Source organism: Athene noctua, chromosome 1 (assembly GCF_965140245.1).
Source record: "Athene noctua chromosome 1, bAthNoc1.hap1.1, whole genome shotgun sequence".
NCBI lineage: Eukaryota > Metazoa > Chordata > Aves > Strigiformes > Strigidae > Athene > Athene noctua.
This window is the reverse complement of record NC_134037.1, coordinates 197,561,931-197,575,398: the sequence shown is the minus strand read 5'-3', so window position 1 is coordinate 197,575,398 and position 13,468 is coordinate 197,561,931. Positions and strand designations below refer to the sequence as shown.

The 13,468-nt window shown below is 42.2% G+C and overlaps 1 protein-coding gene across 2 annotated transcripts in view; it reads right to left on the bottom strand.

Moving 5' to 3' along the window:
• SH3RF3 (SH3 domain containing ring finger 3) overlaps positions 1-13,468 on the bottom strand; it is a 254,495-nt gene that overhangs the window by 200,951 nt on the left and 40,076 nt on the right. Inside the window, exon 3 of one of the 2 annotated variants that reach the window (XM_074909556.1) lies at positions 4,755-4,801. The exons of the other annotated variant lie outside the window; for it this stretch is intronic. Coding sequence (XP_074765657.1) covers positions 4,755-4,801 — 47 coding nt within the window. The remainder of the gene's footprint in view (positions 1-4,754; positions 4,802-13,468) is intronic. 2 annotated transcript variants of the gene reach the window in all.

Here is a 13,468-nt window from a genome sequence, read left to right as displayed (position 1 = left end):
CCAAGAGCCAGAAACTTCACACAAGGAACCACAAGAAAATTTGACATTTTGTCATCTACCATAAAAAAACCCCATGTAAAAGTAGTTCTGTCATATGAGGACAGCCAGGATGAATCACACAGCTATTCAGATACTTAGTACGTACTTTACTACTAGATCCTCTTTTGTTCCTAAAGTGGAATTACAAAGGTGGCAGGCCACCTGCTCAGTCTCCAAAGCCCACAGAAAAGGGTCAGTTAGGAGGGTAGAAACCATTCAAGTAAGATACATAAAGTGGAATAATAATACTGCTGTTAAACTTCGAAAATCACTGCCAGTCCAAAAGGTATCATGGACCCATGGTAAATATAGTAACAAGCCTAAGGCATGTGCCCTGAAAATCAGTTATCTGGAGTCAGAAGTTCAGAAGGACAGAGCAAAGCACAGGCTTTGTTCATAGCTGTACAACATGCCGGCTGCAAGGACCGGAGCACTGAGTATTTCGACTTTAACAAAAAGTCCCAACTGAAAGCTCAAAATTAATGGCCTTGTTTAATGGCAAAAATGTACACAAACTCTGTCAGCACCGTTCCAGTTTAAAAGAGACACTGTCCAAAAGACAGGTCCCACTCCTCCCTTCTTTTTGTAAACAACAGAATTTAAAGGGCAAATACAGAAAACACCTTACAGACAGAAGAGACTACCAGTTTCTCCTCTGATGCTTGATGCAAGTGTTGTGCCTCTCATATCAAACATCCCCGCCGCATATGACAAGTCTGGTGCCATGTACACCCACCCTCCAGAAACCCAGGAGAGAGGGAGGATTTTGCAACTTCTAAATGCAAAATCACAAGGCTATCTAATCTTTCCAGCTCTCACTCTCTTTTCTCCTGTTTTCCTTCACTTTTTCTTCTCCTCCATATTATTTCCCTGATATGAATTGTCCCTATGTTTTCCAAGCCTCATCCCACTTTTCTATATTCTGACAAAAATTAGGATTCTTCTTTGTACCATTACTGGTGTATTTGTGATCACCCCATTTAGTGCCTTTTTTCAGAGTCAGAATGCGTGGTCTACTTTCATATTGCCTCTATGTCTTAGACCAAAATGTGCCCAATATCAAACCTTGCTGTAATCCCAGTCACCTCTCTTACAGTTTATATGCTGCCATTTCTATTCACCATTTGTGGCATTTCAGTAAATTTCCCACCCATGTAATGATGGTCATGTCCATCCCAAGCAAGTACCTTTTCATGCAAGATTTCTTAACTTAATCAGCTTCATCAACTTAATCCGCTGAAGATCTGTTATTTGTAAAGGGCCATTCAGTAATAAAATGAAAAAGAACATCCAGCAACATAAATATCTATGCAAAATGACCAGTCATCTTTACTGCAACAGCTGCTGAGGAAACACAGGATTTCCTTGACTTGACTTAAAATAACTGAAGTGTTTCCATCAGGTGGAAAACAGTTTCTGAAAATGCTCTGTATTTTGCTCTGTTTCACTGCATTAACCCCAACATGGTGAACAGAACCATGAATATTTTTGGTGGTTTGTTTTTTCTTTCAATTTCTGTGCATGCTGCACATAAAAATCTGACCCATTCCTCCTGGCCACACAGCCATTTCATTCACCGTAATTCTCCGTTCCCATCAAAAAAGTATCAGGGCTATGGCATGCCTTAAGAAAACAGAGCCTCAGCAGCACACTGCCATCACTCTCGCAAGCCTTGCCAGGCTCAGACAAACCTGGGAACAAGAGGCCAGGCACCCTAACCCTGCTGCTCACAAATCACCTTGGGGCTCTGCCAGCACCTCTGCCTTCCACGAGAGCAAAAATCAGCACAGCTAAAAGTATCATAAATACGGCATGCCAGGTGGTTCACCAAAATGCAGTCCACAGGCTGTTGGATGCCTGTAAAGTGTGAGTTCTCCTCTTCATTTGCAGATATTAAGATTAAAAAAAAAAAGAAAAGAAAAATCCAAGACTTGTTTTTCTAGGACTACTTTCCTGTGTAAGTGGAGCATCCCTCACTCAGGGCAGCCTCAACTATTAACACGAAATCGGAAGAAGTAACACCTGAAATTGTCACTTTGCAGTCCCAGTGACGTCCTATGATCACACATGGAGTCCCAGTAAAAATGCTCCACAGTATGCTCCTTCCCTGGCCCATCCACGAGCCCCAAGAGTGCACCCAAGTCTGTAAACGGGAAGTCTCAAAGCTTTGTTGTGATCAAACACAGTGGTCCAGTGCAGCTAAGGTTCACCTTGCAAAGACTTCTTCCAGATACATTGTGAAGAAGGCAAAATAACTTTTCATTATTTCATCCTACTGTGTTTTTTTCCTGGACTGGTCTGATTACTCACCTACTCCAGGAAGAGGAGGTTAGTTAACAAGTGTATGTGCTTACTTCCATCCTCAGACCAAAAAAACCTGAACTGTTTGTGAATCTGCAGACGTACAGTGATCTCCCAGCTGTCTATGTGGTCACAGCTCAGCCTTCATGTTACTGTTTACTAGTGTTGTAATCTCTTTCACAGAGAGACAATACAATAACACCAACAACTCAAATATACATAGTAAGAACACCTTATATGAAGAAACAATGCATTCCAGGTGAGAAACATTCAACACATACTAAGTTTTATACCCATTGGCTTGCTATGACTGTCACATTGTTGTAGTGTACTGGCCACACAAATAAAATTGAGGAAATGTTTTAGCAACTGTTTTTAGAGTATCATTTATTATTCATTTATTATCCTTCTGTTAACTCGCTGTTTCAAACTGCATATACATGGATAAACCAATTTCCTCTGACTTGACTTAAAAATGCAATTTAAGGGTTGCACAATTCAAAATAATTGCATGGTTCCATTGAATTCTATGTGGCAACCTGGAGTTTACTGAGCTGCCAAGTAACCACAGGACATGGTGGAGCAAGAAAAGGGCTGAGAAGGGGAAGAACAAGCTAGGGCTTGGAGAGCCTTCCATGCGAGAAGACACAGAACAGACAGCCTGCACAGCACAGAAAAAGAGGACTAAGGAGCTAGGTAAAATCATGCATTGTAAGGAGAAGTTGATTATGTAATGAGTATTCACAGTTATTGCACAAAAACTAGGGTCCATATAGTGAAAAAATATCAGTCAACAGGGCTGAAGCAAATCAAAAGATTATCTTTACAGAGAAAACATAATTGTGCATGTGAATGTTAGAAGATGTGGTAGTGGCCAAAAATGTATGTGGGTTCAAAAAGAGAAGATAAAAAGTTTCTCAAATACAAATCCATTACTGACCACCAAACTATGCACAACACTCAGCTTGGGAAACTCCCAAGCTGCTGGCTGCCAGCAGCTAGCAGAATATACCACTGGGAAAGATTGCTTTAAAAATGTCGTCCATTTTAGACTCATTCCCTGAGCACCCCACACAGGTCACCATTAGAAACAAGCAACTTAGTAGAATGTATTTCTGTAGGAAAACCCCTCCTCGTTTTGCATTACACTCAAAACCTGTACTACTCTCAAGGCAATGATGCCAGAAGAAAAGCAACAGCAGTGCCTGGTGTATGCATCTATAACACATTTCCATTTTAAAAGCAGTATGTTTGCCACATCTGAAATGTTCTTATTTCCCTCAAGTAACTCAGGATTGCCTTTGAGAAAGGTGGCAGGCAAAGAGGTGGAAGAAAAAAAACCCAAACAGACTTAACATGTGGGCATCTTGGCAAGGTCTAGTTGGCAGAGCCTTCCTCCCTGCCCCCTCCTGATGATGCAGAATCAGTCCTTTCCTCTCCTGTTCAGGACCTTGGCCAGACTTTGTACTCCCCCCAGCTCCTGATGGATGCACTGAGCATCTCATGGACCGCATGGAGGACACAGCCTCTGGGCACCTTGACACAGGCATTTCCACTCCACCTCTCTCCCAGAAACACAGGCTATCCCACCCAGCTTTCCCTCCACCCCATGGCTAATCTGCCAGTTCTGATACACTCCAGGAAGGATAACAATTCCACTGAGGAAAACACATCTAGTTTTGCTTTCTTATCTGCAAAATACAATACACGGGGAAGAGCTACACCTGCTTCCTCGTGGCCTGGGAAAAGCCATGCCCAGAGCATCCTGCTCGAGGGCAGGTCTGAAGGTACTACTGGCACCTTTAGTTATTAAAAAGTGCCAGCCCCAAGTGGGAAACACCAGCTTTGTTCCTCACAGGGAATGTGTAGGTGTCAGTGCCAAATCCACAAGTTAATTAAAAACTGTATTTTCTATGGGAAAACAACACAGCCAGCATAATAGAGCTATAATTATAGCCAGGTTTCCACTGGCAACTTGTTAATTGAATCTTACTCTGTTTCTTAAAGGAGAGCAGGGCTGCTGTCACGCCCTCTTTCCTTCCCGCTGCTGCAATTTCTCAAGCAATATTCCCACCAAAATGTTAATACGTTTGTCTCCTTGCTCTAAAAGGGGCTCAGCATAATGTTGCGTGACATGCAGCATCCTGAAAAGAAGCTGCTCTGCCACACGGCAAATCACTACATGTGTAATTACCTACATCATTTCATATAAAGCATCAAAAATGAAAATATGATAAGTCTTGTCTCTCCTCAGCCCCGCTCTGTCGCCATGGCAACCGGACACTTTCTCCCCCCCCCTCCTTTTTCCCAAGGGACAAAGAAAACTGCTGGAGACTTCACAAATCGGCATAGATTAAGCACAAATAGTTTGCCAAATGCATTTGTTCACTGACATCTCTTCCGTAATTGCATGCGCTGTGCTCGCTAAAAGTGAGCTGCTGTAAACAGGGCCGCCTGCTTTCTGCCCAGCACCACCCCAGCAAAACAACCCCCACCTCCTCTCCTCCACTTCATGCCCAGGCAAACTCCATCAAGCCAAGCTGTTAATTTTTTGTTCCTATTTAGCCATGATTTCCCTGTTTACATACACATAGAAGAACGGAGGTGAGCTCAGTTTGATTCCACCTGTACTGCCGAATCCTAAATTACTCTGGTGAGCAACAGGTTGAAGTGAATGCCTATGTCCTGTAAGAGAGCCTTTTCAACACAAGGCGCTCCAAAAGGAAGAGGGGTGAGGTCAGGGTTTTGTGACCCAGGTAAGTGGAAACTTTCATAGCAGATCTTGCAAGCACCGCCTTGGCTGCAGGAGGTGCGTGGTCCGGGGCTGGCACAAGCCCTCCCTGAGATCTGCCGGGTGCTGCCTCCCACCTGCTTTCAGCTGCTTACAGCTTTGCCAAATTTTAATTGATTGGGCTTTGGTGCCTCATGTTGAGTGTCTGGCTTACACCGACAGAACGGTTTGCTTTGGTTTTGTTGGAATTGCTTGTTAAAACAATTCTACTCCTGAAAGCAAGGCTCGGGAAAACACACATTTTGTGGATGATAAACCAAAGATCTTCCTATTTTTTTTACATGTTCCAGAGTTGAAAACAGGAGGAGATAAGCATTTTGCACGAGAAAGATTTAACTCTTTCTGTTCCTGCGATCCTTCCACTGAGTTTGAGTACTTGAACCCCCCAGGTCCCTTCACCCACACCTGTTGAAGAGCAATACCCATATTGGTGGAACCTTCCACCTCCACCACATCTGTGACACCAGGAGGAAGCCCCAGGGAAAGGCGTCCCACCAAATTGCTACACCCACCCCTTCCAATGCTAAGTGCTACGTGGCCCCGTGCCCGCGCCTCCCTGCTGCAGACAGCTGTGGAGCTGCTGGCCACAAGCACCAAAAACAAGACCGTGGTCCCACAGGCAGCACGTGAGCAACACAACCAGCCCCGCTGGAAATGCCCCTCTCCCAAGGAACGAGGCTTCTCGCTGCTTTCAGTGCAAATGAAGACAAAGTGATACAAAGGCAATGATGACCTCTCGTGCCAGCTTTCAGGAGGCCATGTGAAATGTGACATCGAGAACAAAGCCTTAACTGACACCCTGCACCAGCGATGTCCACTTGCCCCAGCAGTCACTATAGACATTGTTCTTGCAGATGTATCAGGCACTCTCCCATTTCAGGTCATAATGAGCTGCAGATGCGACAGGCATTTGAGATTCTGAGTCTGCAGCAATGAAACACTCTACATAGATGCTTCTGCCTCATTTTTACTTGCTAATTTTTAATAATGACAATTTAACTTCATTGTGCGCTTCATATACTGTAACGGCCAATTCAGAAATCATCCTAAAGTGCTCTGATTGCTTAACAAATCTTGTAAATAGCTTTCCAGCATTTTTTATAAAGTGTGTATTCTGAAATTTCAGTGTCACTTTGATAGTTCTCTAGAGAGAAGTAATAAATAATTAGGAGGCACCATACTTTGGAGATACAGAGCCAGTGCTTCAATTAGAAGCATTCCCATCTCAGTTTTAAAGAACTTCAAAATCAGCATGAAAAAAAAGCTGCTGTTATACAGAATATATTTACACACATCAAAGAATAAGTCACAGGCAAAAGCTTAATTAAAGTGAAATTCGGGTTGATCAATTAATTCATACATTTCAGAAGGGAAAAACACCTTATATAACTCCAAGAAATTATAATAAATGTTGGAAAGCCTAGACTTTCCAAAACAAGGCTAGAATCAAATCCTTCAAAGTTGCAGGTTTTACTCCATCATAAACAGTCATGCTTTTCCTGTAACCCTTTCACGTGGTGATGTAATTAGCTCCAATTTTCTGGTTGCTTTTGGCACAAAGCTAAAGCTGTCCACATGATCCTGTGGTACCAGCTCCTACTGTGGTTAAGAGTACAGTGAATGCTGTATTAGAAATAAACTGAAGTTCCCAACAGAGCTACAGCTCCTCCATATCAAACTCTAGAGCTGATTCCAAAAGCTGCTTTCCAGCACAGTTTATTTAATGGTAACCATGAATATATATACAGCCTTAAATGCTCTTCATTTCAGGGAGGGGCTGCAATAATGTAAGCTTTGCAGACGCCTGTAACACACACAGCAAGATTCTTGCAAGCTACGTCTGGATATCATTGCCTCTCAGCATTCATGAAGGCAGATACATTTTCCAAAGCATGTGTTGAAACGCTGTAGAGGAACTTTTTTTTTTTCTTTTAACAGAACCAAGAAGTTATATTAAATGACACCAAATTCTACCCTAAGTAACTCGCAACCCAATTTTACCTTGTTTTGCCTGCTTACCAGTTAAACTAATAACCCTGAGATTTGTAGTAACATACTTAACAAAGATAAGCTCTGTACCAGATAAACACATCATATTCACAAAGGAAACATGTACAAACATTTTGGATGCATTCTTACACTTCACATATTCATGCCTTAAACACGTATTAATTGCATGCATGTTCTGCAAGTGCAAATTACTTCTGCCCACAAGAAATATGTGGAAGCAAGTTTTTAGAATTTTTTTATGTGAATCTCTGCTTAATAGCCATATTAAAAACATTTACACAAATGTTTCTGAAAAATATAATCTTTTTAACTTCTTTAAGGACCTCTTCCCATTCTATGTGATTTTCCCACTTGTTACAGAAAAAATATAATTCTGTATTATGGAAATTTCCAGCGTGCAAAGTTTCATGTTAATTAGTTCCTTTTGGTGCCTTTAAGCAGAGAGAAGGGTAGAGACGGAGATAATATGCTCAGTGCAGAAAATAAGTTTCACCTTCAGATGTGGAAGGACAAGCATTCCTCCATAACACAGATCATCACAGCACATTTCCAGGAATAAGTAAAACAAACCAAAACCAAAGAGGGAAGGGGGATAGAGCCTAAAATATAGGTCAGAGGAAGAAACCAGAAAAGTATGAAGCACCCTTTTTCGTGAGCCTCACAACCGATTGTGTGAAGCTCTCATCTGCCACACTTGTGCATATGTGACACTATAACTAACTAACTGCCTCAGTGCCATGGAGGGAATGACAGGAATGTTAAACAAAGGGGGCTCAAGTGGCACCTCGGTGAAGCACAAGAGACCACATCTGGGTAATAACATACCTGGCTATACTAAAGAGAGCACACTTTAGGGAGAATTCACTCATGGCAAAGCCTGCAAAAAAAATTATTTTCTCAATTCAAGGGCTAAAGAGCAAAGGGGGATCCCCAGTAATAGTGTACTCAGGGTAAAGCCTACAAATATAGAAAGCATTTACTGCATTTTTTCATAAACAAACCAGACGTACAAGTGGTTCTTACACCCCAAATTTTTATGATCCTCTATTTGCAATCTTCATTCTGCTGTTCAGCCACCTGGTTTTACATTTACAGATGGCTTTGAGATCACAGTTTGTTATCTTCTTCAAACATAATTAACAAACACATTTCACCCTCTTGCATCAACAGAGATCTGACTCTCTGTGATAGAACAACAAAAATGGAAAACTTCAGCAGATGTAGCTGGTTATTGCTTTCTGACATCCTCTTAGAGACATCTTCAATACCTCCTTCTATTCTTGCTGTCTTTAGAATAAGTCCTTTCCTATTGTACCAGGGACACAACTCCTACTTAAAGTCACTATAATTTTTCTTGTCTTTGAATAGAAAAGCAAATTAACTGATGAATGCATCTGTTATTTCCTTATCTTTTGTGTTCAATTAACCACTATCATTCTGAGTGACAAAAACTGTCTCTTACCATCTGCCCACTAGAAATCTGCTTTAAGAGCATTTATCATCATTTATTAATCCTTATAAATCAACATTTTTTTTAGTTCTTAAGGTAGTGGTTTTGCTTTTCTTCTGGCTTTTGCTTTTCTGTTGGCTCTACCATGAAGCTCACAGCACCCTGTGTGAAGAAAATAGCATGAAAGAAAATAACTGGACATTGTACCTTCCCACTGCATTGCACCCAAACAAAACAAGAGCAAGTATAAATTTGAGAGCTGCATAGAAATGCACAAATATTTGTCATTCCATCAGAAATTTTATTTCTAACACCTTGCAACCTCTTCATACTCTAAGAGTAACTTGGGTGCTGTGAGAAGCAGGCAGGCAGACAGGCAAGATGGCTCTGATGGTCCCAGTGCTTGCCGGCCTTAGTGCAGGGGTGCTTTCCTTGCCCCCTGGAAGCAGCCTACCAGGGTAATTTGTGTGGGGCACAGGACAACTTTCTAGCCATTCCCTTTCCCAAAGCACGTGTAAGTGTGGGCTGAGGGCAAGACCGTGTGGCAGAGGCATGTGTTGGGGGTACGGGGTGGCCGGTGCCTCCTACCCACACCACCAGGATGCCCCCTTGCATTCACTTGCTGCCCGTCCAAGGTGCATGTGCCCACGTGTGTTTTCACAGGTCTCAAGCTGGGAGCTGTAATAAGCCCTGGGGTGATGGCAGCATCCCCTATAAAACGAGCTGGGGCTCCGCTCTGAGGCTCAAGGCAGGGGCTGACATAGTGGGGTGGGAGCATGGTCACTCCATGTGTTTGTATCAGACGCTTCCAGCCCAGCCCTGAGTGATCCCAAGCTCCTATGATGAGAAGCATTTCTTTGCCCCTTCTGTGAATACAAAAGCAAATTAACTGATCAAGACACCTATTCTTTCCTTATCATGTATGTTCAATTAATTACTATCTATTCCCCCTTTTTCTGGCTACACCTAGAAATGAGGTCAGCATGTGAGCCTTGATCATCCGCAGAGCTTAATTTTGCTCTGTCTGGCTCTGACTCGGTTTGCTCCAGCCAGCTCTCCCTGAGCCAGTGTCTCACCACCCTCCTGGGAGAAACTCACTTCAGGGACCAACCCCCCTCAAAGTACAGAGGAGACGACAGGTATGGCTGCTTCCACCTCATGCAGCTTTCTAACATTATCCCAGAGGTTTTTGTATGCTCAATTTGGGTCTTACAACTTTATGCCATGCCCCAGGTTGTATAACATGCATCTTCAGCTTCACGAAATAAAACCACCCCCCCAATGGATGGTGAAAAACTCTGAATAGAAAACAAAAACATAAAACCCCCCCACAAATATAGCTCAGGGCTACTGGGGTACCATATGGGGCCCAGAGGAGATTCAGGGTTAATACTATGTTGAATAGATGCACCTAGTCTGCTATGGATGGAGCTCACCATAAGCAACATGGGTGCAGAGCAGTCCACAGCACTTGGCCTCAGGACTAAGGGTTAGTCCTCGGCTTCCTTTTTTACGTTAGTCCAGTAGGTCCAGGAGATAAAAGACTCCTTCATTTAGTTTGCCAATGAGACAGACATTTAGTATTTCAAAGTACACTGTCCAGCTAGTAACTCCTAGCATTCTTTTTCATACTTCTCAGTAAGCATTGTTCCTTGCTGCTTATCAGGAGTCCTGCGACAACTCTGGACTGATTAGCCTTTCTTATTTGACCTCTTCCAGTACTCCTTTGTCGCTAACACTGAACCTTTAACAACACTGACTCTTACAAAGCAACTGTAAAATCCTTTTCTCCGTGGAGGATGCATTGGTTAGCACAGCAGGCCAACTTTCAGGTTTTGCGAAAGCCTGTCTGTGCCTCAGTTCCCTAGGTGTGAAAATAATAAAAAAACCCAACCCAAACAACTGTTCTGTTAATACTACTTCCTTAGCTGCAAAGGTTTTGAGGATGAAAACATCTGTATCTCTTCCATTTTTATACATTACGATGAGAACCTATTTGGCACTTGTATTAAAATACAACATAACTTTGTGAGCCTGACTTCACACACCCCCAGGGCTGTCACCATGTAGTCCAATGTCAACGTGTCTCCACTCTATGGTCCTTCCACTGTGAAGTGCAAATCCTACATCCTCAACTATATGAGAAGAATTACGGCTGGTAAAATAGATCAGCAGCCCTGAATGAGAATGAGAAGTTTGTGCCAGAATGGTGAAGACTCATTAATAACCACAGCTATATTACTTTCTTGAATAATGTCTCCACTAGCCGCTGCAGGATTTTTATTCAAATTACATAAAACAGTTCTGCATTATTCCTACAGAAAATAAACCTCCTTTCTTTTTTTTTTTTTTTTTTTCTGTTATTTTTTCAATCAGTACCAGAATAATTAAAAAGCTTCAATGTCCAGGATTTGTCTGGGTTTTTTTGTTTTCAAATAAGATTTTCTTATCTGTGAAGAGACTTTGTAATCTATTTTCTCAAACTGTAAGAGATTTACAATAGCTAGGGATTACAGCAAGGTTGGGTGGTTCTTAATTTCTTCATATCAAGCTCTGGTGTCTTTTCCAGAATCCTTAAATCTTGTCCTTCTGTAGATGGCAAATTATTGACTGTTACGTGTATTATTATTTTTCCTGTTTTATTTGTCCCACATATCCTGTTTTTTTCAGTCCTTTTATAAAAGGACACAATACGTGGAGAAGGGATAACTATGTAATGTATTCCAGAGAAGATTTATCTATAATTTAGTAAGTTAATTTCAAAATCATAGGATTTGGATCAATTTTGTTTCCATCTTGTATAGCAGTCACCATCAAAATATTACTTACTTCTTGCAAGGGAAAGCTGTTACCATGGTATTCCCATTATTCCTAACACAGAGACTGGGGGAAAAAAATGTTAAGCTCCCTAGAAAATTCCCTTACTTTCAATGCAAAGGTCTGCAGGGGTAGCTGCGACAGGAATTGTACCTGCTTTGCAGCTTGAGGGCAAAGGGAGGCTGGTTGGTAGCTGACAGCAGTTTCTCCAGCTGGAGAGACTCCTGCACTCAGTACAGTTCCCATCTGTTTCCTTGAATTATGATCATGTTTGGGCGAACACCACAAAAATTTCACTGTGGTGTGGCATGAGAAAAGCTTGCCCGTATCATGTCCACTTGCATCTGAATTTTAGATGCTCCATTTAAAATGACTGGCAGGCCCTATTACTCAAAAATGGAAATTTTCAATTGAGAAGAGCTACATTTTCCCACTCTTTACTGTGCGGTGGCCTGGCTGAAACACACTGTAGAAAAGCATGGAGAAGCATCTGCAGAGAGAATGACATCAGTGAAAGATGATGGGCTTCTTAAAATGTGATCCATGGACATGATCACATCCAGAGAGAGATCCTGCCCCCTGGGAGAGGCAGGAGTGCCCAGAGATGGGCTTCAGTGGCTGACAGCTGGTAGGGCTGGATTGTTTCTCACTTCAAACACTATAGCAGCAGCAGGGCTACAATACAATACAGGAAAAAAAGTCGCAAAACACTGGATGACATCATCAGCCACAGTTCCCAGCTGCCAAACCTGGCTCTGGGAAGCAGAGGGTGCTTCTAAGTCAGGGCTTCTCCTGAGGGCACCCTTCATGGTGGAACCTCTTCAAACTGTCTCCTCTTGAGCACCTGGGTCACATCCCCACTTACAGAGGTCTGTCCTGGTTTTCTGGGCACTCTCAACAATTACGTTTCCTGGAGAAATGGGAAGCTCCCTTTGCTTAAACATGCTAGTTGAAAATATGAGCTTTGGTCCAGCCAGTGGTTTAGGTTTTCTTTGATCCTTCCCTAGGGCCTACAGGTGATACCTGCCCCACACATCCATGCGGATAAGGAGCAGTTTTTGCAACAGCAGCACCACCTCACCAGGGATGTGCTGCCATCGGATGTCCCACCGTGATAATAATCACAGTGAAGAGCCACATGCCCTTCAGGAAGCTAATCCAACCAGTGACCAAGGATGGGTGTCCTCCAGTTACAGTAATTTATTTAGAGGTTTGATGAAATGCTGTGTTTCAGTTTAAAACATTTTCTGCCCCTTCTCATATTGAATCAAGTGGAAGTTTGGAATGACGTTTTCAAAATAACTTAACTTGGTTTTGTTTTGAAAATGCCAAAATAAAATGTTTCAAACAATGCAAAATTATTATTTTTGGTTTATATTTAGCCAAAATGAGCAAGCGGATTCAGATGCCCTAAAACTGTATTTGTGGAGAATAACAGTCAGTAGGACAGTACATTTTTGCACAGCTCTAGCCTGGATTTGGTTTTGTGCAGCTCTGTTTTGCTGCAGACTTAACTTGAATTATCTGCACTTACGCTCTCTTCTCAAACTGAGCTACCACACTGTGAAATAGCAGCGTGTGTCAGAATTAGTGAATGGGATGATTTTGTTAGCAGTGCAAACAGACTACAGTGCTAACGATATGCACAAGTGAAGTTTTTGGATGAACTGTTTATTTGTCAGATATGCAGTTTCAGAATCATTAGAAGGATTCTCAACTTCCACTTGAATTTAGAAAACAATCTGATAAATATTTGATATGTGCTACATTGCAAAATATTTCAGAGAACTCCAAGTGCTCTGTTTCACCATTTTTTTTTTTTTAAGAAAAGGTTTCCCATCTTTCGTTTTGATACACTCTTCAGAAATGGCACTTAGCTCTTGCCAAATGTCTGAAAAGATCATTTTGCATCAATATTGACAGCATTGCTGTCCATCACTTGTTCCATGTGTGACCTGAACAAGTCTCACAGCCAGAGACTGTTATCTGGTGTTGACTGTGGTATACAAGTACAACCTCCTACGTGATGGGCAGCATTCCTGGTGCTGCAGCCTTCCCTA